The sequence below is a fragment of the Ciconia boyciana genome, chromosome 14, assembly GCF_034638445.1.
Source record: "Ciconia boyciana chromosome 14, ASM3463844v1, whole genome shotgun sequence".
In the NCBI taxonomy this organism is placed as follows: Eukaryota; Metazoa; Chordata; class Aves; order Ciconiiformes; family Ciconiidae; genus Ciconia; species Ciconia boyciana.
In genome coordinates this window covers 140,150-164,481 of record NC_132947.1, presented here as the reverse complement: position 1 = coordinate 164,481, position 24,332 = coordinate 140,150, and the positions used below count along the sequence as shown (strand labels likewise).

At 44.5% G+C, this 24,332-nt stretch overlaps 2 protein-coding genes across 4 annotated transcripts; one reads left to right on the top strand and one right to left on the bottom strand.

The window, feature by feature from the left end:
* The first annotated feature begins 16 nt into the window (after nucleotides 1–16).
* On the top strand, nucleotides 17–8,533 carry CCNDBP1 (cyclin D1 binding protein 1). 3 transcript variants are annotated; one of them, XM_072879250.1, is made up of 11 exons: nucleotides 17–170; nucleotides 260–319; nucleotides 908–987; nucleotides 1,637–1,718; nucleotides 2,182–2,278; nucleotides 3,485–3,558; nucleotides 3,855–3,931; nucleotides 4,413–4,666; nucleotides 5,081–5,141; nucleotides 6,155–6,201; nucleotides 6,589–8,533. In XM_072879250.1, exons 1-11 carry the CDS (start codon nucleotides 104–106, stop codon nucleotides 6,695–6,697), a joined length of 1,008 nt encoding a protein of 335 aa, XP_072735351.1. In that variant the 5' UTR covers nucleotides 17–103; the 3' UTR covers nucleotides 6,698–8,533. The 3 variants fall into 3 exon arrangements, with proteins under 3 accessions (XP_072735351.1, XP_072735353.1, XP_072735350.1); XM_072879249.1 differs by having other exon boundaries at nucleotides 25–170; nucleotides 240–319; XM_072879252.1 differs by lacking the exon at nucleotides 260–319 and having other exon boundaries at nucleotides 18–170.
* LOC140659634 (protein 4.2-like) lies at nucleotides 7,559–18,623 on the bottom strand. Its single transcript, XM_072879501.1, is given in 16 exon segments — nucleotides 7,559–7,732; nucleotides 8,663–8,723; nucleotides 8,726–8,783; nucleotides 9,223–9,342; nucleotides 9,344–9,381; nucleotides 9,694–10,005; nucleotides 10,806–10,884; nucleotides 10,886–11,067; nucleotides 11,987–12,090; nucleotides 12,469–12,607; nucleotides 12,990–13,167; nucleotides 13,570–13,683; nucleotides 14,401–14,519; nucleotides 15,117–15,338; nucleotides 16,380–16,565; nucleotides 18,497–18,623. Coding segments are annotated over 16 exon segments (2,073 nt in total). The 5' UTR covers nucleotides 18,507–18,623; the 3' UTR covers nucleotides 7,559–7,581.
* Nucleotides 18,624–24,332: the final 5,709 nt, after the last annotated feature.

The window sequence follows — 24,332 nt, the reverse complement described above, 5'->3', positions numbered from 1 at the left end:
GGGCAGCGTCGCTCCTGCCGTTACTCGGAAGCGGATGTGACGCACGGTCGGTCGATGGGCAGGCCTGGCGGAGCGGCGCGCGCTGGGGGCAGCTCCCGCAGCCATGGAGGCGCGGGAGCCGCTGCGGGAGCTGCGCGGCGCGCTGCGTGCGGTGCTGGCACGGGTCCGAGGTGGGGGCCGGGGCCGGGTGGGGGCCGGGCCGGGCCAAGCCAAGCCAAGCCGACTCTCCGCTGGCTGAGGTCTCTTTCTGCCTTTACAGAGGGCGAACCGGGCGAGGGCCGCGAGCCGTTCGAGCTGCCGCGCTTCTGGGCCGCGCTAGGTACGGGTGGGGGAGCGGGCTGGCAGCTGGCCGCGTGCGGGGTCGGGCGGTGCCGGGCCGCGCTGTAGGTGCCGGGCCGGGTCGGGACCGGCGCTGGAGCGGGGCGGGCCAGGGCTCACGCTTTGGTGTGTGGCCCGGCTCTGACTTGCAGGCGAGATGCCCGGCAGGTCTCTAGCCGGGGCTTTTGCACCTGCCCTCTGCGCCAGCGGGTTGGCGTCGGCAAAGCAGCGGCCAGTATCGAACGGTTGTCACAGCTAGATTTCTAAAGCTTTTGGTCCCTGCTAAAGCTTCACAGCACATCCTGGTGAAGGTGTCATGGACCAGGACACAAAACGTGATTGTGGATATCCCTAAAAAACTAGGAAAAAGGCAGACATAGGATGCATGCAACACGCAGGGCACAAATACACCAGGAATTTTTTTCTTGTTCTATGGTGGTATTTAGTTTGTGTCTTTGTATTGCTTGGGAGGAAGAAATGGTAATCGAGCAGTAGGGCAAAGCAGCATCAGAGATGTTGCTCATCTAGCTGCTCTATTCTTTTACCCAAGTTACTTTCTATTGTTTTGCTCCCATTGAATCCTTTCTAGGTCAGACGTTCAAGGTAACGTCACAGGAGGCTACAAAGCTGAGTCTGGCATTCTCAAGGCCTCCGCTGACTTCTGCAGAGGTGAGTGAAAGCCCTCACAGACTGAAATTGCAGTCTGTATGACAAGTTTCAGGTATCTCTTGGTTCACTTGACTAAAACAAAGTCATTTGGTTCAGTGCAAACAAAGGATGTCGGTATGGGCTATGCATTGTAGAGTGTATTAATCCAGTTCAAGAATTGCCCAGGGAACTAATTTCTGTAAGTTAGGGAGACACACCAAATAGAAGTATTCTTGCATTCTTTTCTTTAACATCTACAGCTGGTTGCTGATAGAGACAGGATATTGGACAATACGGACCTTAGAGCTAACAAAGAATACACAATATTTTTGCTGTTAATTGAGAGAAGTTTATCACACCTGTGTTTGGAGGAGGAAAAAAAAAAAGATTTCCAGTTCAGAATAATGATCTAAGCTACTTCTTCCTCTTTGGTGCATGACCACCACACCAGGGCCTGTTTTCTTACCAAATCATGAGGCGGCTTATGATGTATACAGCTTGCATACTGTATTTTCTTGTTGTGCTGTATTTGTTTCTCAAGCAAGATGGCCATTAGTGTGCTTCCCTTTTTCCAAAGCAATCTGAATGTAAGCGATTGCGTGTGAGACTTTCTAAATGCGGTGTAGCCATGTACTACTCAGGGTTAATCCTTTTGCCTGTCCATTTTCAGGATTGCCAGAAGCTGAGTGAAGATGTCCAAAATGCCATTCTTGCAGTTGCCACAGTGTACTACTGGCTCCCCAAGGGCCAAGGTGAGATAGTGACAGCAGGGCAGTCACCACTATACAGGGTGGTGGTTCTTTCACTGCTACTGTATAAAGAAACACAGTATTTCAGAGCCTAATATGAGATCTGGCATCTGCCCAAAAGCAAGTTATCATGAGCAGGTAGTCCCATTATCAGCTATTCTGTAGACTTGCACCATGTTTATGAGTGAACCACTTGTCTGTCTACTCCTGCAGATTTCCATCTGTGAAACAGTGATAATGTAGGAAGTTGTATAGTTGATTGAGCATTCGTATTTATAAAGTGTTGAGATCCTTGTCCAAAGTCCTTTTGGAACTGGGAAACATGTTGCTTTCTTAAAATACCTGTAACTTTATTTATACAGTGTATCCACAGAAATGGAGCAGTCTGTGTTTTCATCATCTGCAGTTGCTTTCTGTCAGTGCTGACTTTGTAGCAACTTTCTTGCTCTTTTTCAATCTCGACCAGGTACTACTCTTCGGAAGATGGTACGAGATGCTACCACTGAAGTAGTGGAAGGAATGATACAGCTCACAGAAACAATTCTCAGTGCTCCTTTGGAGAGGTAGCAATTTTCCAGAAAAAAAGGGAAGAAAAAGTTACAAGTACACTTATTAGGAAGCAGCAAGTGCAGACTGCTTCTGAAGGGAAGGGGGGAGGCAGAAGCAGAGCATTGTTATGAGGCAGGATGAGGCAGTGGCCTCATCAGCAAAGGCCCTGTCCCCCAGTATCTGAGTGAGCAGAGCAGTGCTGAGTGAGCAGGGTAGTGAGGTTCAGTTGAGAGTCCAGATCATCAGACAAGTCCGTAGTGATGAGGTCAAGCTGGAAAGTCAGGCCAGCACGTCAGGATCAGGTCCAGAGAGAGTAACCAGCATCAGACACCACCCAGTGATTGCCCAGCATGTCTGTTACAATGAGTTGGGTCTGAGGTCAAGGCAGGAAGGTCAAATCAGTGGGTCAGAATCCAGGACAGAAACAAGGGGGTATGAGACTGGATGCAGACATAACTGCTACACAGCACAAACAGGGCCCAGTGAAAGAACCTCAAGGTAGAAGCATCTCCTTGGGTAAGGAAGGGCTGGCCCTCCCTTCTACCTTTCTTCACAATACCTCCAATCAGCAAAGGAGCTGACCTTGTACTTAGCCAACTAAACTCTTCAACTGAGCCAACTAAACTCCTGGGAGGGTGGTATACACTCAAGGCCCTGACAGTACCCTCTTGTCCCAGCGACTGAATCAGGTACATTTGCCTACGTGGAGAACAGATTTTCATGTTGTCTGTGGCAAGGAAAGATGCTGGGAGAGGATTCCCATGAAGGTGCTGGATAGCATTTGCACTGTTTGGTAGTTTTTGCCCTTGGAGTGAACCGTCATACGCAATGATTGAACAACTTTATAAAGCTAGTTATTGAACCGCTATGGACCACTTCCTCTCTTTATGGATTACACGCCACTGCCCTTAGGCAGAGGTCAGCAATCCCTAATACAGACTTCTGATTTGCATAGATTCTGAAAGAAAAATAATATGCCTAAGCACCTTGAGAGGCCTTTGTAAGAAGGTCCTGCTTCTTGTTCTGATGGATAATTAAAGTCAGCAGGAGCCAGCACTTCTTCCTTTACACAGACATGAGATACTAGTGACAAGCTGGTTGGGGACTTCTTTCCAGCAGAGCTTCTACTAGTGTGCATCATCTTTGGTGCAGAAAATAAAAACACAGTCTAGCAGAGTGGTGTTACTGAGTCTAACTTTGGGGGTTTTGTTTTGTTTCAGCTTGTCTCAGGAGCAGCTTATATCAACTGGTGGTGTGTGGGAGGCATGCGAGCAAGCGTCCAACCTGCCACGAGGTGAGTATTGTATATGCAGAACAACAGAACTAGGATGTGTTGTCTTGGAATATCAATAGCCCTTGCAAGGGGCATTCTAGGTAGTACAATGAAGGCTCGCTCATTCTGCAAAACCCGACTGTTTTTGAAATGTATAAGCTTGGAAGCCAGGCCAGATTCTTTGCATGGCAACAATGCAGCTCTGAGCCCTGCAAAAAGTTTGATCCTATAATCTCAAGATCTAATGATCGTGAATGTTGTTGCAAACTGATTTGAATCAGTGCAGTGCCACAGTTTTCGTCGTTTTGTTTTTGCAGATAACCAGGCAGCAGTTGCGTCAGCTCTGGCTGCATGTCTAGGTGTGGTCAAGGATGCTCTGGAGGAGATGGAACATGTAAGGAAGCCCCTAAGCCTTTGAGGAACCCACAGTGATGGATTGCAGTGCTGGTTTGGTGATGGAACACAGGCATTTTTTTATATGCAGGCTTTGATTTAAATTTGTTCTGATATGAGCTAGATTATTGTATTATGCCTGGATCTTACTGAGTTTTTAAACTTAAGCCTGGTGTACTTTATATAAGGTTTCTATAAAGCTATGTCCTGAATTGTGGGGGGAGGGGGGAGGTGGTTTAGGTTGATGTAAGAATGGCACTATTTGCCAGGTTCTTGCTGTTTGCTCTGTTGAATTGGAGGGGGGATTCATTTTTCTTAATCCAGTCCTGCTAGGATTAACAGAATCTGGCAACTGAGATGTTAGTTGGAGAGAGATTCCTCCATAAATTATTTGTATGATTTCTAGATTGTTTTCCCTTTCCTCCTGGGTATTGCTGGAATCGATGTTAGGCTCTGGGTTTTCAGTGCATCTATGTTCTCAGGCTCTGGTGGAAGGGCAAGACCCTTACAGTGACATCATGGAAGATGAAGAGCTGGGCTTTCGGGGCAACAGAGATACATATTGGTCAGAAGCTGACCGGAAGCTGCTTAGCTCCTGCATGGGATTAATGAAGGCTTCTAAAGCTTGCCTGAAGAAGGTCTTGGGTGTAGTGAAGGCTTATGGCAAAGCTGATTCTCCAGAGCAGATCGCTCAGCTGGATGATCTTGCAGACATTGCTAATGAGATCAGTCCAAGGTAAACAGGTCTCTTTCCTTGCTGCTTTTTGCTCCAGAGCAGTCCCTGTCTTTCTTGAGGTCCAGAGAATGGATTAGGAAAGCCGTTATGATATTGAAGCTGTGAGTAGGTGGTGGAAGCAGGTGTGGTGGGAAGACTATTATGGCATAGGCTGTTGAGAGTTGTGCAAGTTAGGAGATGAACATATGTTGCAGCTTGGGGTGGAGCTGTGGCCATGTCTCACTCTAAGGTGAGAGTGGCACACAGATGTCTGAGAAGGCAGTGAGAAGCATCCCGTGGGTATGACTGACATTGTCTCCTTGTCATGCGCTGCCATTTCTGATTTACATTCAGGGTGGGTGTAGGCTTTGACCAGGATCCATGAGTTTTGCTATCAGGATCCTTCTTCCATTGCTCTCCTCTCTTCTCTTCTAGTGTTGATGAGCTGGCACTGAGCATGTATCCACCTATGAACCAGTTGGCTGTGCGACTCAATGTAAGTATCTGCAGCCTGCATGCAGGTCTACTCACTTGGCTGTAGAGAAGGGGAAGAAATCGAATTGGAGGGATTATGTGACTGTCAGGGAGAGGTGGGTGTTAGTGACTGGTTCAGTAACAAGTTCTTAGGAATGAAGAGTCCCCTTTGGTTCTTGCACACTTAGCTTCCTTCAGGTGGAAATGCATTCCTCATCTTTAGTTCTTCAGGGAAGAGAATGGCCACTTGAGCTTTGGCTCTGAACTATAATCCATAGAGATGTCCAATGACAGTACCTCAGGAAAGTGAGGTCTAGGCTGCTGATGTACTGCATGTCTACTTTCTTCCTTGGGTAATGTAGACTTGCTTAAATAAAGTTATCTAGATTAAAAATACAAATTAAAAATTCTCACAGTGAGCATGATTAAGCACTGAAACAAGCTGCCGAGAGAAGCAGCGGAGTCTCCATCTTTGGCAATGCTCAAAACTTGACTGGGCGAGGCTCTGAGCAACCTGACTGAACTTTGAGGTAGGCCTTGCTTTGAGCAGGAGGTTGTACTAGGTGACTTCCAGGGGTCCCTTGCATCATAAATTAAGTACGTATCTTCTCATATCTGAGATTTTTTTTATTCTTAATTCTGGTTTCATGCCTTTGGCCAGTGGCTTGATTTTTTGGGGTAAAAAAGAAAGTATTATTTAATATAAAATTGCATTACAGTCAGTCACTTGTAACTTCTTGCCTTAATATCAGTTACCAATTTCTAATAGGCTTATCTTTTTAAAGAAAAAAGCATTTTAACGTATGCTTTAAAAAACAGCCTGTCTTTATTTTGACCTGTCCTAGCCAGCAGTAGGTTGGGAGACACTCCCAGCATGGTAGTGATAGATCGCTTCCTTCTGCATCAGTATCTGTGGCAGTTTTGCTCATTCTTGGCTGTGTTGGGCATTCCTGCACCCCCCTTTGTTTTCCAGTACTGCTGAGCCCCTTTTTTTCCATGTTTGGCTCACTTTATTTCCCTTTTGTTTCTTTCTAGGCTGCGAAGTTGGCCTCGGTATTAAAGAAAGTCTTAGAGATTACAAAGTGAGTATTAGTTACAGTTTTATAAGTGTGTGTTCCCCGCTATGCAGGTTGATATCTTTCTGCCTCCTGTCAAAGATGACTCATTTCTAGACAGTAAATGCTGGCATTTTGGAATAATTATGATGTTATCCAGTCACAAAGGGATGGGAGTAAGAAAAGGATGGTAGGGAGGAAAGTGGTTCCCACTGAAGACACACACATATGTGTTAAGGTTTGGGACTAGAGACATGGATGTGGGTTCTTCCTTGCTCAAAGCACTCTGGGGCTATAGCAGTCCTGTTTTAATGCTGTGGTAATTCAGCACTTCACAATACCCGTGTGTTGTCTGGATGCATAGGTGTAAGACACCCAGGAGGCTTTCCTAATGAATTTCCTCCACTTTTGCAGGACAAGCCATGTATGTCCACCATCAGAGGAAGGCTGGGTGCAGTTTCTAACTGGTGCAGTAGATCACAACATGAACAAAATCAAGAACTTCACACAGGGTCAACTTTAGCTCTTCCATGTCTGCATGTGTTTCTGCCACTGGCTCTGGCTTATGCTTTTCCAGTGAATCTTGCTGTTCTCCAGCTACTGTGAGAATGGTGAGAACAATGTTTTTAGGAGAGAACTTTACTGCTACTTGGTAAAACTTTCCCAGGAAGTTGCTCTTTGCCATTGCAGAAGGAGTCATTTTGCTTGGATTCCTGGGATGGTGCGGTGCTGCATCTTAACGCTGTGAATGTCCCCTATTCTTCAGACGTTACAACTACTATGGGGTTCAAAGAACAATAAAATATTGCTAGATTTGCATGAGTGGCTTTATCTGTTTTCAGGTGGCAGAGGATATATAGAGAAGGAAAGGGTCTTGCGTCTTTCGCCAGCAGCCTGATGAACCATTAAAAAATATGCAGCACTGCTGCTATTTCCTGTCTAACCTTAGAGAAGAGTGAACTATCTTTCTCTTTTCTACTTCCTCAGAAAGCAGTAGAAAATATTATTTACTGCTTTACCAACATCAAGGATCTGTAGGGGGATAAGAGTATGTCTCTAGAGAAACGCTACATCTATCATCACTTTAAAGTTCTAGGATATCCTTTTTTGCCACCGCTGGGGAAAAATGACTAAGTGGTGGGTTCAGCACATATGCACAGTGAGAAATGCAGCATCTGCTTGAGCATTTAGCCCATCTTTGTCACAGTAAGGTTCAACTTATAAAACTGGAGAGTGGGCATAGTGGCAGATGGGAGAGACTTGAGTTTGTACAAGTAATCAAAGTCAGACATGGTTTGAAATATAACTTTAGTTAAACTGTTAACATCTGTGCTTGCTTAAGATCAGGGCACAGATCATGACCGCTCTTTTGTAAGCAGGACAGCAGGACCTGTTGTAAGTTGGGCATCAGGCAGCTGCAATGTTGATAGTTTTGTAGCTCTTCAGGTTCTGGAGTTGAAGGCAGGTAAGATGTGCAGTGAGTCTTCTGGGCCCTGCTTGGGTGGGGGTGAATGGGATTTGCAGCTGTTGAATGCTTTTCGGTTGCATAGAGCCCAACCTGAAAGGTGAGAAGGGATTATACAGGAAGCGCACCTCTTTATATTTCTAGCTATATTTCTATTTCCCAGGGCCCAGGAGGTGCATTTGCTAGGCAGGGGTGTGGTGCCAAAAAAAGGAAAGAAAAAAAAATAGAAGGCGGCTAGCAGTTATCTAAACTACCACAATGGAGTTGTGATCTGACAGTAGTTTGGGAGGGAGATATGACAGGAGGGTTGAACTCCCCATGGAGGCATCTAAGGTTACTTTGTCCTAATGCAGCTTCTTGAGAGAAATGTGGTTTTTTTTCACATGGAGAGCGTGCCTTTTTGGATGACTATTGTCTAAGTCAGGTTTGCCTGTTCTTCAGCAGAGAAGGGGAAGACACTGTTAAAATTCTACCCAGGGAGTGTCTTTATTGCTGACAGTGGGTAATGGGTGGAAAGATACGTCACAAACGGTATAGTTTTACCTCACTTATGGATATTCAAGTGGCTAGCTCAAAAGCAATTGATTTCTCAACAGCAAATAATTTCTAAATTTCATAGCTCATTTCAGTAACCTATAACTGTTGTCTTATTTAATGTGTATTTCTGTGCAAGTCTTGTGGTACTTCTCTTGTTACCCTTTTTGTTGGCAGGGGGCTTTCCTTCTGCTCTCTAGGCCTTTGGGGTTGAAGCTTTCACAAATGTCATACTGGCTTCAACTTATGTATTACACATCTTTTGAAAGTTCTGTTATCTGGCTTTTCTCCTTTTCAGTGTGAAAATCTTCTGTATTATCTGTAAATAAAGGATGGGATGCCTGTGGTTTTCATGCTGTAGCAGTCTCTTCCTGCCACGTTGTTGCCCACTTATTTTTGGGGACAGCCTTTCCTGTGCAAGGGTTTCTCTAGCTTGTATTTTTTCTCTTTTTCCATTTACCGTTCTTAGATCAATCAGCTTGCACTTACCTGCACTTCCTTTGTCTGTAAATGAGCCCTTGCCCTGCAACCACTATCACACACTTCTCTGAGGGTTCAGGAAGCTGATCTTTGCTGTGCTTGGCTGATATTGTACCATATTTTCTGGAAACTGTTGAAAGAAGGAAATGAGCTGAAACTGAGAGAAGGAAATGAGCTGAAACAGAGAAGGAAAGAGGTTCTTCTATGATTAAAGGGAGATAAATTATTTTTTGGTGCCAGAGGTCTCAGCCTGAGCTGCCAGTTGCCAGAAGAGGCAAAGTCCAGCTTGCTTTCTTCTCAACTACAGTCTTCTGCTTTAGTTTCCTTCTGCAGCCTCTGATTTCCAGACTGGTGAGTGAGTTAGGAGTCATCAGGATTTCCTTATGCTCACACATATACAACAGTGTGGCACAACTCACCTTTCTCAAACTGATGTCTCAGTGCTTTGAAAGAAGACAGCATGAGGAGAGCCACTCAACCCAGCAGAATCTTTTTGCTGCTTATGACTATGAAAGCTGTTTTCTCACTACTACAGTGAGAAATACTACAGAATAATAGACCGATCTAACCTCAGTAGCGAGAGGGGGATCACAAATGCTGATCTCTTCCTGTGCAAAGTATATGTAGGAGTCCTTGTCTCTCAGCTTGGCAGTCAGCCTAAGCAGATGCTTCTCTCCCAACTCTTTTTTTGTACTGTGAGTAAGGCACAAAGACCTGCAGGTTGTTAGCTGGAATACAGAGTGGTGAAATACAGATGACAATGCAGATCATAAGTACAGTCTGGTCTTAGCCTGCATGGCACCTAGGAGTGTTTAGTGCCCAACATTGTACTAAAAGCTGCAGCATTTAAAAGCTTAAGTGATCCCAACTGGATTTGCAGATTCAGAATCTCTAAGATGATGTTGCCAAAGTGTTTTATTTCAATCACCTACAATCAACTGTTCAGCCAACCTTCTGTAAACTTACGGCTAAGTGCATTTTTTCCTGAAGCGAGAGGACTAGATACACTTTTCTAGCCATGCACTCAGTACAGTCCTTACCTTCATCACTTTTGAGGATAAAATGAAACTCTTCCTTCCAAAGTCGGGTAACGGGCAAACCGTCATAATGTAGAGACTGGGCCCCAACTACCAGATGAGTAGCCTCTCCACCACTGTGGTTAAACATTTCAATGGAAAGTGGAATATCTTGTCCCAGTAGCAGAGAACTCTTCGACTGGAGGTGGATGAAAAGGTTAACTGGCTCTTCAAGGGCAGTAGGAATGGAGCTAACCTGTGTTTCGCTGCTGGTTGTCTCAAGTTTATTTATCTTTCTGTAGGCTTTGTCAAGTACTACTTTTTCCTGAAGAGAACCTGTCAGAAAAAAAGGGAGCACATATTTTAGTATTCTTTCCTGTTCACTCGTGTGAAGCAGTAAATGCAGAAGGATGGCATTGAATTATCCTGGCCGTACTGTAGATAACTGATATTCTGTTGTGCTTCTGGTTGGAGCAGTCCGAGAATTTCAGCTGACAGGACATTCATTGGATGTACCCGAAATATTCTACTTGGAAAGATTTGTCATAGTTTTTAAAGCACCTTGGTGCTAACATTTGTCAGAGTAAAAGAGGCAGCTGCCTCTTTTAGCTGTAGCTGTAGCTAGGGCACAGTACGTTGTTCTCTTGTGATGGACTGCAGCCAAGGAGACAACATGCCATAGGCTAAGATGAGATGGTAGGGTTGGGTCAGGGAAACAGCACTCAGTAATAGATTCTGAAGGGGGAGCTACTTTTTGAGGGAGGGATTTAGACAATACCTGGGAACACAACAGTCCTTTTTAGAAAGCTGGAGTCTGAAATATATATATATTACAGGGGTAACAGGAAGTGAATGTACAGCGTGTACAGGTAACAAAAATCAGGAAAGGTTTTCCAGACAGGAAAGTGCCTGGTGAAGAAAGGCCTGGCCTAGAGAGCTGGTTAATGTAATTAAGGAGGATGAAGTTTGGGGTATGATGTGTGCTTTGATTCTGTAGACAGCAAGAGTAAGGTGTTCTTGTGCCATTCAGGAAGCGGAAGTAGTGAGAAGTGGATGACCCTGATGCTCTGGTATGGCTCTGCTCTCTAGTCCTTTACTCTTCACTTGTAATGCTGGCAGGGAATGTGCTCAGGCACTTGCCTACCCTGTTCCTTCAGGATACTTGTAGTTGTGTGTGATATCCTCACAGCATTCACTGCCCACACTCTTGGTGGGTGCTGATGTTGTTACCAGTGTACTTTGTGCCACTGAGAGCTGGCTTGAGGGTGTCATCTGCTTTTTGTATCCAGACCTGGCACTTGGCATTGATGGCAGCAAAGAAGTAGCAGACATCATAATCAACTTCTGTGTCCCCTTTCTTGATGGCTTGAACAGGGGCTGGCCCACAGAAGGATGGACCTGAAGAAAAAATGTGGCCCAGTTAAGATTCAGATGCTTTACCAGCTAGACCCATGCCTAGTTTAGACCTACACTGGGAGTGGTGAAGTATCTAGTTTAGGAGGACATTAGGGAGCAGTGCTGTGATAGAGCTCTTAGAGCTACACAAGCTGCACAAACCAAACAGATGAATGATGATTTAGTGCTTAAGGTCAACAGGGTGAGTCATAGAATCATAGAATCATTAAGGTTGGAAAAGACCTCTAAGATCATCTAGTCCAACCGTCAACCCAACACCTCCATGCCTGCTAAACTGTCTCCCGAAGTGCCACATCTACATGTGTTTTGAACTCCTCCAGGGATGGTGACTCCACCACCTCTCTGGGCAGCCTGTTCCAAGGCTTGACCACCCTTTCAGTAAAGAAATTTTTCCTAATACCCAATCTAAACCTCTCCTGAACCAACTTGAGGCCATTTCCTCTCATCCTATCGCTAGTTATTTGGAAGAAGAGAGTGACACTCACCTCACTACAGCCTCCTTTCAGGTAGCTGTAGGGAGCGATAAGGTCTCCCCTCAGCCTCCTTTTCTTCAGGCTAAACAACCCCAGTTCCCTCAGCCGCTCCTCATCAGACTCGTGCTCTAGACCCTTCACCAGCTTTGTTGCCCTTCTCTGGACACGCTCCAGCACCTCAATGTCCTTCTTGTACTGAGGGGCCCAAAACCAAACACAGTATTTGAGGTGCGGCCTCACCAGTGCTGAGTAGAGGGGGACGATCACTTCCCTAGTCCTGCTGGCCGCAGTATTCCTGATAGTCCCTGCCCTTTTGCATCCTTCTATTGCAAGTTGTGGAAGGGAGGAATATTGAACTGTTTTATTTGCTCTCCACTCCCTGCCCGCCCCCGCCCCCCCCCGCCCCAAGCCCATCTTTAATATCTTACCTTTGCTTTTTTCCTGGCAGGTGGCATCCAGTGCCTGCCACCCGCTGTACTCTGGTAGCAAGTCCGCTCAAGCCATCCAGCATTCGTTCCAAACATGGAAGGTCCTGCAAGAGACAACATCATGTGCTTATATGAAGGGACTGAGCCCTGAGGTACAGTAAAGTTTTAGCCAAACCACAGCCAATTAATGCTCCTTTGAAAGAGCTCAGTGCGTGCTGAGGAGAGCAGAGACCATGGTTTTTGACAAGTGGATTTCCTCCAGCTGGACTGGGCTATCATTCTTCCTTTGTGGGTCCTAGTAATAAAGCACTCTTCAGTTTGGGTTGCGGCAATTTCTCAAGAACAGGTCATGTAGGCAGGATCTCAGCTGAGCTGTCTCCTGTCCACCTCCCTGCAGCTGTTTACCACTTTCTTCCCCTCATCACTTCCTAGATCCAGGTATTGTCTCAAATTCTTGCTTGGGTCCTGCTATGTTTTCTTACCAGACACGGGCACTCTTGTCTTGTGTAAGCAGTGTCCCATCTTCATCATAATACTCATCCATACTCAGGCTGCTGTTAGTGTTGTGAGCCCACGTAAAGCCTGTGACCACCCTGACAGGAATTCCCAGGCACCTCAGAACTGTGCAGAAGAAAGAGCTGTGAATCAGTTGTGCATCCTGCCCTAAGGGTGCCCAGGCTGGTAGATGTAGAGCCTTTTTTTGTCCTAGGCCTATTAGGAATGGCACCAGGCCTGCTGTTTGGACTTTGTAAGAGGCATTGCCCCCTCAGGAAATAAGCTATCATAGTTGCATTCAGTGAATGGTGTGTACTGATACTCTTTTATCTCAAAGCTAGTGATGCTGAATGTTGATGAGGAAACTCTGAGGATCAGCCTCTCACCTAAAGATTAAAGGTTATGTTACTGGGATCTGTGTTAATCCAGGAATTTAGGCATATACTAGATGTTCTGCAGACCAAATAAGGCTTTGCTCAACACAAAAGTCTTTGAACCACCACTGTACCTGAACACATGACTGCAGCTAACACGCAGCACTGCCCATAGCGGACAGGCTTGCATTGCACTGCAACCCACTGCCGGAGGATGGGGCTGCTTCCCAGCCACTTGGAAGGGGGTGTCCCGTTATAGTATTGCCCGGTCCCACATTCTGTCAGGATTCCTCTAAACTCATCGCAGTTCAGCTGCAGGGAAGAAGGAGATAAAGATGGATTAAGGAATTGCCTCTCTTTGGTAGGTACACCTCATCCTGTTTGATGAAGCTACTCCCAAGGCATATGAAACCAAAAGGATTTTTTGTGCAAAGCATGAAGGTCATGGCTGAGCAGAACAGGTGCAAGAGTCTCCCCTGAGATTTATTCAGTAAGTGTACTGTCACTGCTAAGAAACTCCTGCAGCACTACTTGTCTGCTGCAGGAATATCAGGAAGGGCTGGAGATGGGCAGGAGGTGTTTGGAACAGCCCTGGGCAGCCTTCCTCTTTGGTCAGTGGGTTGCTATAAACTGGGATTGAGAAGATGCTAGCCTTTGCTCTGCATTTGGGTCTTCTCTGCTAGGGCTAGGGCTGCTGTCTGCTCTCCTTCCCACGGCAGCAACTGTGCGGCAGATGTAAATAGGGTTCTTGCGCTGGGTGTGATCCTTGTCTCGTTGATGGCGTTCACCTACATCCAGTAGCGTGAAGCAGATGTCAACAATATCCTCCTCAAACCAAAACAAGAACACATCATTTCAGGAAATTTGGCCTAAACATTTGTTCTCTGGAGTCCCTGCAAGGGTTTTTAACTGTGCAGATTATTTCTCCCTTTCTGCTGATAGTCTTATATAAGTGGGCTGTGGAGGAGAGCTCCAGGCAGAGATTTGGAGGGGGAGCTACAGACCTACATCTTTATTGAAGCAAGGTGGGAAATGCGTTAGCATGATACTGCATCCCCTGATTGAGGGAAATTGAGGCTTTTCTGGAGCACTCTCTAGGTTGGGACAGAGGTACTTTGTGATCTGGTGGCACTAAAGTGGAATAAAACCCCATTCTAATCACTGCCTGTGTCAGATGGCCTTGGGCAAATTGGAAGGTTTACTCACTTTACCTGTAAAATGGAGACAGTACTACTAAGCTCTGTTAAATGCTTTTATATCTGTTGATGAAAGGAAGGCACACAAAGCCCAGATATAGATATGCGTTTCTTCATAGAGAACAGCCTGAGAAGGTAGCTAAAATTACATATACTTGGTTATGGGACTTCATACACAGGTCCCTGTTCTCCTGCACAGTGTTAGACAAAGACAGTGAGTACAGAGAGCAAGTTCTTTCATCAAAGCCACAGTATGGAAATGGATAGCATCCTGTACACACAGGAGATGTGCACCCTTCCTCTGCTGCTGGCTGTAAGAGAGCACAGACATATTGGACCTCTTGCTTACCTGACTGAAGTCCCAGGGTTGTGGTAGGACTGCATTTTTAGTCCCCCAGTAGGTGACACCCTCTTGGTTTAAAATGTACTCCTGCCGCAGTGCCTCATTAGCCAAGAACACCTCATCATCTAGATTAGAGGAAAAAAGCATCAGGAAGAAAGCATTCCTGGTCTCAGATGTACTAGCATCTCTCTTACATCAGCAGACTCCACTGCATTCCAGGGGCTTCGGCAGTCCCTGGCATTCTGCCCTGGAAAAATACCACAGATTCTGAATCAGACAGGAAAGGAGAATATAATTGTCATCTCTGTTTCCTTGTTCAAAAAGTTCCACCAGACCTAGGCTATTGCACTAGTTAGCTCTTTTACTCTCCTGGCTGTTGACTTCTCTGTTCCTAAGAAAGATACAGTGGCCTTAATCAGACCAATTATAATCTTGACTCATCTTAAAATCTTTATGGTAGGAAACACTTTATCAAACATTTTTCCCTTAGCAGGAGGACAGGGCTCTGGCAGTGGAATACTCCAGGAATGGGGCAAAAGAGCTGAGGTAGGCAGCTTTGAGCTTTTATTAGCTCATACCTCCTTCCTAAGGTGCTGTGGGGAGCAGGGCAGGGGTGGTAGGTGAGTCAGCCTCAGCCTCCATGGAGGCAGAGTGCCAGAGCTCAAAAGCTGTTTTTGTGAAGTGACTGATCCCAGCCTGCCTTTCTGTTTCTGACCACATACCTTGGCACCAGGGATTAAAGAGAAGGGTGAAGTTGCCCAGGAGACAGTAAGACTTGGAAGCATGTAAAAGCAGAGCATATTGGCCAATGGGAGCATTGGCAGGTGTGTTCACAAAGATGGTCCAGAAGCATGAGTCCTGTTCTTCCAGTTCTGGGCTCCACTGCTTCTGGTCTCCCAGGCTGGAGATGGGAAATTCAGTCTGGGTTCCATCTGCTTTTGTTGTGGTTTAGCCCCAGTTGGCAATTAAGTACCACACAGCCACTTGCTCACCCCCAACTCCCCCCAGTTTATATACTGAGCACGGTATCATATGGTATGGAATAGCCCTCTGGTCAGTTTGGATCAACTATCCTGGCTGTGCCCCCTCCCATTTTCTTGTGCACCTGGCAGAGCATGGGAAGCTGAAAAGTCCTTGACCAATGTAAACACCACGTAGCAACAGCCAAAACATCAACGTGTTATCAATATTATTCTCATACTAAAATCCGAAACACAGCACTATACCAGCTACTGGGAAGAAAATTAACTCTATCCCAGCCGAAACCAGGACAGCTTTGGAAGGATGTGATCCTGCAGCCAAAGAGAGCTGGTTGTGTCTATTCCAGATATGCATCCTCATCCCACGCAGATTGCAGGGACCTTGTCTATATCTGGAGCCATAGCTCTCCTTTCTTGTGAGAGAGTCTCAACCCTTTAGCAGCTTCATGCCTAGTGAATCTTCCTAAGGTTAGTGCTGCACTCAGGCCTCCATGTTTGAAAGTGGGATGTGTATTTCATAGATTTGTAGAAACCAGGAACAGCCAGAATGGTGCAGACCTGCTCCCCCTGGGATTCAGTGTCTTCTAACAAAAGTCACAGCCAAATGCTCAGATTATGGTAAAACAAGCTGGGACTGAATGCCCTTCTCAGGAGTCTCACTAGAGAACACTCTGTAACAGAAAACATCTGTAACAGTCTAGATAAGTTTGAACATTCCTAAACCAAAAGCTAGGAGAGAGGAGAGATCCCATGAGTACTTTCAAATCATAGAGTAGCGAACTTGCATTGGTTATTGTGCTGCAGTCTCTCTTCTGGAAAGAGATCTAGTTTTGACCCTGCAGTCGCAGCAGCAGGAGACTCGACTCTGCCTTAGATAAACAGTTCACTGGCCTCACTTCTAAATGTGGGCACCTCTGTCCAGCTCTGAAGATGGGTTTTGCCACCAGCTCTGTTCTTCAGGTGGGTGGAGGACCAGAGCTCTGATAGGTATGGTAATGATGTTACCTGTCTGTACTATGAGGAAGGTCCTCTTCAGCTGCTGCAGGTAGCTGTGTATTGGAGCTGAGAAGCTCACAGTGATAGTAAATGGCTGCCCCCGCCTCACCATAAGCCTTTCAGTGCTGATTTCTTCTGTGTGGTGGTTATTGTTGTTCATTGTGATCTTGAAATTACATTTTTTGATGCTCAGACCTGTAGCGTGAGAAGATACAGAATGAGTTTGGGGCTGTGAGCTACCCGCAGTCTGGCCCTGCGCCACAGCCTGAGACACGCAAACAGCTGATCGTGTGTTTCTCCATTCAGACAGTGCCCCGCTGCCTTTGAGACTTTCTGCCCAGTAACTGTAAGGGCCTTCACTCTGAGCTTGGTTGTTCTTGTGTCAAGTGGCTAATGAGCTGCCTTTGCTTATACCTTAGCATCATTAAGTGAACCAAGTGATCATGGAAAAGCTTCTTCCTGCCCAGGAAAGGACATGGAACAAACCTGAGTATTCAAATGATACAGATGTTGTGGTTAGCACTGAGCATGCACTGTGACTACATTTGGAGTCTTCCTCTGTGTACTCAAGGGCACCGATGGCACTCAAAGCAGCATCTCTCCATGTGGATACATGGTTGAAATTGTGCACAGTAGGCAAGCTATTACATCCCACTTGCAATGTGGGTGCAAGCTCTTCCAGCAGTTACTGCACTATGTATGTCTGATATGCACCAAAGACCAGCAACTGGTGCAAACTTCACTGCTGGTTCGAATGCAGCGTGGCTGTATAGTCCTGAAACTATGCTGGATCACAGCAAATCAAACACCGGTTGTTCCTTCTTTACACCACATTAGTTGGCAATCTCACACCCAGAGCTGCAGGAGACAGGAGAGCTCCTCCTCCTGTCTCCTACACATGCATCATACACATCATACATGCTTCTGTCCAGCACCAGAAGAGAGAAAAAAATTGTCACAATTTCAAGCACCCAGTTTGGTGCTCAGTGGCTGTAGTGTGCTCATATAGTTGCACTTTTCTTCTGCTTTTGGTGGTGTTCTTAATCTTTCCAGGCTTCTTGCTGAGAAGCAGGTAACACCCTGGTTTTTCTCAGCCTTGGGATCATCCTGACCTCACTTATCTCTTCAGCTCCCAACTCATCACTAAGATCCTTGAATCTGTGGGTTGTAACTGCTGCCCCTTACATGACACATCCTGTCACCTACATCCACTTGCTGACCTAGGCTCCTCCCTTTGTTCCAGCTAAAAAAAAAAAATAAATCCACAGAGCATCCCCCTGCTATCTAAACCCATTGCTCCTGTGCTAAAGCCACAACTACTACTGTTTGCAGTTTTCATTGGTCTACTCTCTCCTTATGTCTAACTTGCCTTGTCCTCTGCGTTGATGCCTTCTCCCATTGCTGTTGTCCCTTCTGTGTTTGTTGTGGAAGTCCCATTGGATTGTGTGCTTTGTTTCTTTTTTCCACTATGAATTTTGTCATGCATTGTTTTCAGTAAATGATTCTGGTTTGGCTTTCAAATCCCTTTACAGCTGTCCCAGTTCATAGCCCTCCGCCAGTTTAAGCTTTACAGAGCCAGCTCTGACCTCGTGTATTTTCTTGTCTATGATGATGATGTCTGTTCTGGCTATCTTGTAGACTGGTGAGTCATATGCAGTCTGGCTCCCTCTCCTTCACATGACTTTTCATGGATCTTATTGTCACTTTCTTCAAGGTTGCTTGGAACCTGGACCCTCTCCTTGCTCAAGTGGCTAAAACACTTAGTCATCTCTCTGCTTCAGTTTTGTAGGCTGGCTTACCTCCCCCCACCCCCTGCCTCCCATCCCCTATGTTAAAGGATAACTCTCTTGCCTTTACTTCCAAACTCTCACATGTCTGGCTTAGCTGCCACTTCTCTCAAACTCCTCTTAGGCATTGATACCAGCTTTTGTTTGCTGTCCCTTTTTGTGCAGTCCTCCGTGTGAATTGAACTCCCTTAGCCTTTAGAGCACTTTCTTGGCTCCTGCCCTGTAAGAAGCTCACCTCTTCTACAAGCCTCATGAACACTGTCTTGGAGCAGGGACAGTTGTTTTTCCTGACAGACAACTGGCAAATGCTTCGGACTAACCAAAGTAATTTTTACTTACCTTGGCCCATGTCTAGTTCCCTGTACTGTGAAAGTCTTCAGCTCCTGCTTGCTCTGGTGGGCAATGGCTCCTTCCTTCAGCTTTCTTTAAAAATTATCCACTTGCAAAGTTGTTTGCTCGATTTCTTTATACAGGGTAGGACGTGATGTTGCCACCTCTCCTTCAGCTTATCTTGCTGGCCTGCTGTGCAGAAGTTGAGGACTCTCTTATCTCTCAGACCACACTAAAGAGACCTACAGAAAGGGGTGACTTTTCCTACCTACAGACGAGGTTAAAGTCCACAGTGGCACGTGAAGCCTTTAAAGATAGGCAGTGGCAATTTCTTTGAAGAGCTGTGCATTGGAGACCCCAGAGTAGGAAATACAAATCTTAACTTGGCTGTAAACAATGCACAGAATGCACTTGAAATGTAAGCGTTGAAGAGCTGCGCTCCAACATTGACCCTACGCTACTTAGATCCTAAACCCTTCAAGGAGTAAAAAAAAAAAAGGTCAATATATCCATTGCCCTTGTGCCTAATTTAAAAAAGTGAAACCACTTCAAAATGAGGAAAATTGTTAAAAACAACAACTAAAAAAAGTAGAATTTCTGTAGCATAATGCAGACTATTTTAAAATGTCACACTGGAGACTTGGATTAAATACATTCTTAAAGTTGCTGTAATATAAAAGGATGGTCACTGCATTGATAAAGAATTGGTCAAAAAGCAGGAAATAAGACAGCAGAAATAATCAGTTTTCACTGTGGAGTGAGTCACCAGTAGTTTTGCAGAAATCTGTGATCTTCCACAAATTCGTGAATAATTTGAGAAGCCGATAAAAAGACAAGAGGTGGCAAAGCTTGCTCAGTTATTCTGAGTAGTGAAGATGAGGGAGGCAGCTTTGGAAAAGTTGTAGAGGAATCTGAAGATATTGAATGACTAGGCCATAAAATAGCAAGTAGAGATCAGTGTAGGCACATATACAATAGGAAAAAGGGACCCATATCTTACATAAGCAGTGATGCATTCAGAGGTAGTTGTAGCGATTCCAGAATGAGATTTGGATTTATACTAGATAACTGCTGCACAGTATGGTCCAGTGAGGTTGGTGATTTTCTTAGTATTTGCATATTAAACTTTACAGTTGCTTGCTTGTATGCACCATTTAAGCTAAATACAAACTCTCTTAGTTTTAGTCATTTACAGCATAGCCTTAATTGTACAGATTCACTTTCACAGAATTGCACAATGGCTGAAGTTGGAAGGGACCTCTGGACGTCATCTGGTCCAATCCCCGGCTCAAGCAGGGCCACCTAGAGCTGGTTGCCCAGGAGCATGTCCAGATGGCTTTTGAATATCTCCGAGGATGGAGCCTCTGCAACCTCTCTGGGCAACCTGTGCCAGTGCTCAGTCACCCTCACAGTGAAAAAGTGTTTCCTGGTGTTCAGAGGGAACCTCCTGTGTTTCGGTTTGTTTCCATTGCCTCTGGTCCTGTTGCTGGGCACCACTGAAAAGAGCCTGGCTTTGTCCTCTTTACACCTTCCCTTCAGGTGTTTATATACATGGATAAGATCCTCCCCAAGTCTTCTCCAGGCTGAACAGTCCCAGCTCTGTCAGCCTTTCCTTGTATGTGAGGTGCTCCAGTCCCTTCATCATCTTTGTGGCCTTTTGCTGGACTCTCTCCAGTATGTCCATGTCTCTCTTGTACTCAGGAGCCCAGCAGGGTGAGGTGTGGCCTCACCAGTGCTGAATAAAGGAGAAGGATCACCTCCTTCGACCTGCTGGCAATACTTTACCTCATGCACCCCAAGATATCCTTAGCCTTCTTTGCGGCAAGGGCACATTGCTGCCTTATGTAAGCTTTGACTACTTTGCCTTTTATTAGGAAGCGTGGAGGTCACCAGATTTGCGGAAATTGGGAAACACTAAATATAAGCACACTGGGGAGATCTTCCAGAAAATTCTGTGAGTTTATTGTCAACATACATTTTTCAGTGTCAGTTATGTGTGATTGTAGTACGTGTCTTGAACTTGTTTTTTATACAAAGAGCTAAACACAGTATATAATGACTCATTCGTGCTCTTTAAGTGTACACAAATTGTAAGCCAGTTGATTGTGGTGAAACCACTGACTTTCTTTGCATGATCAGTGTTTTTAAATGAACCTTTGCAGTTTACATGTTTATGACCATCTAAATCAGAGAGTGATTTAGATAGAAGCAGGTATTTATCCCATCACCACTGCCTTGTAATGGCTATGTATACGCATAGTACCATCTCTTGGTCAAATTGTCAACTGCAAGTAATATTTGCTACGTAGGATGCACTTTGTAAACTGTGAACAGAGAACTACTTATTGTCCCTTTGCATCTTTCATTACACTGATATGGGCTAAAAAGGCCCATTGAAAAGGTTAACACACAAAAGAGACTTCCGCATGCAGTGCTCAAGTGCTTGTACTGGCATTCCATCTGGTGAGAATTTGCGATCCTTAATTAGATACCTGAGGTTTTCTATCCAAGATCTGAGAGAAAGAAACAGGAATTGACCACTACAGAGGTCAAAACATTCAGCAGAAGTACTGAGATTTCCTACTGGTGAATCACCTTTCTTTCTGTCTGGAATATGGGTTTCTGGTATGTTCGTTTTCTTTCCGTCATCAGTTGTTTCATCTGTTAGTTTAAATGCCATTCACGTCTGATCCAACACTTGTGTTTGGTAAAGGCAAACCCAAAACACTGTCTGTGTTACTGATGGTACTAAAATGGTGCAGCCATTTCTGTATATTGATCGTAACTGCACTGTCAAAAAGTTGAGTTTGGATTGGTTCAGTTATTTTGCTATACGCAACCAGCAATTTGCATGTCTCTATGCAGGCGCTCTGAACTTTTAGACATGTTGATAGGTATTTCTAAAGTGTATACACTAGTATTTGTGTTCCTTATATTATGGTGGTTAAAAGGTGGTTACACTAACACTTTGGAGGAGTATTTCTTCCGTGCACTCGGCATAACTGTATTTGGAGTTGTGCACAAAGGTTCTCCTCTCTTACTGGTTGCCTAGCTTCAGTACAAGGTTGTCTGTTGATAGTGGTATGTTCTGTGTCAGGAAGTGGGCAAATGGACAGTCCTTCAGATACAATGACAGGTAGCTCTACCATATGGGTCCTCCAAAGGTGTTGCCCTAAGATCCTCCAGCAAAGAAGATCAGACACTTCAGAAAAGTAGTATTTTTTTCAGTCTGAACTGTAAAGAGCAAATTCAGTAACCTTTTGATTTACTTTGTCCTGCAGATTTGTTTTAAAGGTGGTTCTTTCATATGCTTTCCACATAGCTATTACTTACATGTTTCTGGCTCCAAAAAGAAAGTCTTTTCAACAGGACCAACTTATCTGTGTTAGAGCTCCAGGAACAGCATTCATTATGACATTCTTTTGACAAGACTGGGTTTGTTTTTTCCCTGCAAAATCCATGTCTCCTGTAAGTCCTTCTCACTGATCTCTCCGGTCACAAAGTCAGCTTGATACCAGCTTTATTTTTCAGGCTTCCTTTTATTCAAGAAGTCGAAGAGTGTGAGCTCAAGTTATCCTTTATTATAATATGTATTCCAGTCCATTGTTCTGTACAGTTGCTAGCTGTGAATGTAATTTGCTTGTGCACTTAACACACATTAATCATGCTTCTGATGCATACCATTGTTTGTAAAACTACAGCTGTAATAGACCAGCATTCGGCTTATGCTGATTTCAACCTCTGAACTTGAGGCTGCAATATTGTTAACATCAGTGTTAGCATGTGTAACCTCATGTGCACAAGATCCATGAAATCAACCAAGTGAATCCCCTTATTCATTGTAAGTATTCGGTAGGAATTAACATTCACTCACTCACAATTAACCACGTCCAAACCTATACTTGTCTCTAAAATGCAACAAAAGCAGAAGCATGTACAACTTGCTCGACTGGATCAGAATGGGGGTTCATCCAGTCTAATTTGGTCTCTGACAGTACACAATGCCAGATGCCTCAGAAGAATGTGCATGAGCTTCACCCCAGCAAGTGAGGCATCATCTCGTAGTTGATGATTTTCAAGACTGAGTATGTCATGATATGCAAGATTTAATATCACTCTCAGAGTTCTTGTTAGTGATAAATATTCTTTATAGTAGTCCCCTCCTGTCTACTTTGCAGTCTAACATGTCATTAGTGGGAATCATAGAAACACAAGGTGCTGTAATCTCAGTTGAGCTGTCTGTTTATGCTGAGGTCTCCTTCTGCACTCGATAGGGCTGACGTAACACTCTGCATGATGGCTGACTAAAAAGTGCTTTCCTACTGTGCATTTACCAAGCTGAATTTCACTGATTGTTATATTGTCATCTATTTTGCCCTGTTTGGGACCCTCTGAAGTTCCACATAGTTTTTCAGTCCTCAGTAATTTAAATGGCTTTATGTCATGAGCAGATTTTGTACCCTTTTTGCACTCACTTCTTGCATTGCTCCTTCTGAAAAACATCATTCAGGCCTAGGCAAGTGTTGTCACTGTTCTGTATCCACTACATCCCTGACATGCTCATAGAAATCTAAAGGAAAAGTGATCCATAGGATCCTTGAAAGTATCTATTCTGCCTGGATATTACTGTGTTTTTATCTTCATAGTGCTTGGGGATTCTTGTTGTTTTACAGGTGTAAACATAAATCCGTAAAAATCTTTATCGTCTTTATTACCTATGAAAATAGAAGCTTAAAATATTACGTGAGCATCTTTAATAATTGGGTCTCTTTCTGAATGTAGTGATCAAAAAATACATATATCTAAGTTTCCCTTTTATTGTGTCTACATTTCCAGCTCTGACATGGCACATCCACGAATTAGATGTGAATTTTCCTTTTTGGTGGAATTTCTTGTTTCTTTAGAGCAACAAGAAGTGCTTACATTGGGCCTTTTGTTTTGTCTCTTATAGTGAGCAGTACCCTCCACATTCAGTACACAAGAGTGATAGGTACCAAGTGGTAAAGCAATGCAGCTTTGGTGACAGAACCAAGTGATTTGAAACTACCAACTTCGGCTATTTCTGTTTGTTTTGTTTTGTTTTTAATCTGTAAAAGGGTAATAATTTAATTGACTGCCTGAATCAAGGCTCTAGAAACTTAGATCAGGGGAACAGAATGGTGGGGAGAAACATTCACCATCCTGGAGACTGATTTTAGTGTCTTTCAAGACCAATTCATAGTATGAATGTGTCATATCAGCTAGTGCTCACTTGATTTTTTTGAGTGATCAGAATGGAATGAGGGCTGGGTCAGCCTCTTGGGCATGCTCAGATTTAAACTGCATAGTTATAAAGAAAAGTACTGATAATTAGCCATATTTTACTCCACCATTGACTTCTGACTAAGGGCTGTGTAAAGATTGTAGGTTTGGCAAAAGCTATTTAAATCCTTCCTTGGGCACTTACACATTAGTTTAATTGAACAGTTGTCTTTATGTCTAACACAGGAAGAATGTGTATTTCTTGTACACAGCACTGGCCAGATCTGCATTTTAATACTGAAACTGAACTGGGTGTGGTTGCTGAGGGCAGTTAATAATGCTGACACCCTGAAAACCCAGCAACCTCAAGTGTTGCAAAACTTGGAACTTGGCACAAGCTTTAGGGCTGATTTCCTTTGAATAGCAGGCTTCCCTTACAAATAGTTAAATAGGATGAGGTCATTCCAAGCTTGTGTGACAAACATTGTCTGAAATAATTTCCTGGATTGTATTTAAGAAGAAATACTGAAGGAATTTGAATAGCTTTGCTGTACTGACGGCAAATGTAATGACAGTCTGCATTCTTGCAAGATTTAATGAGATT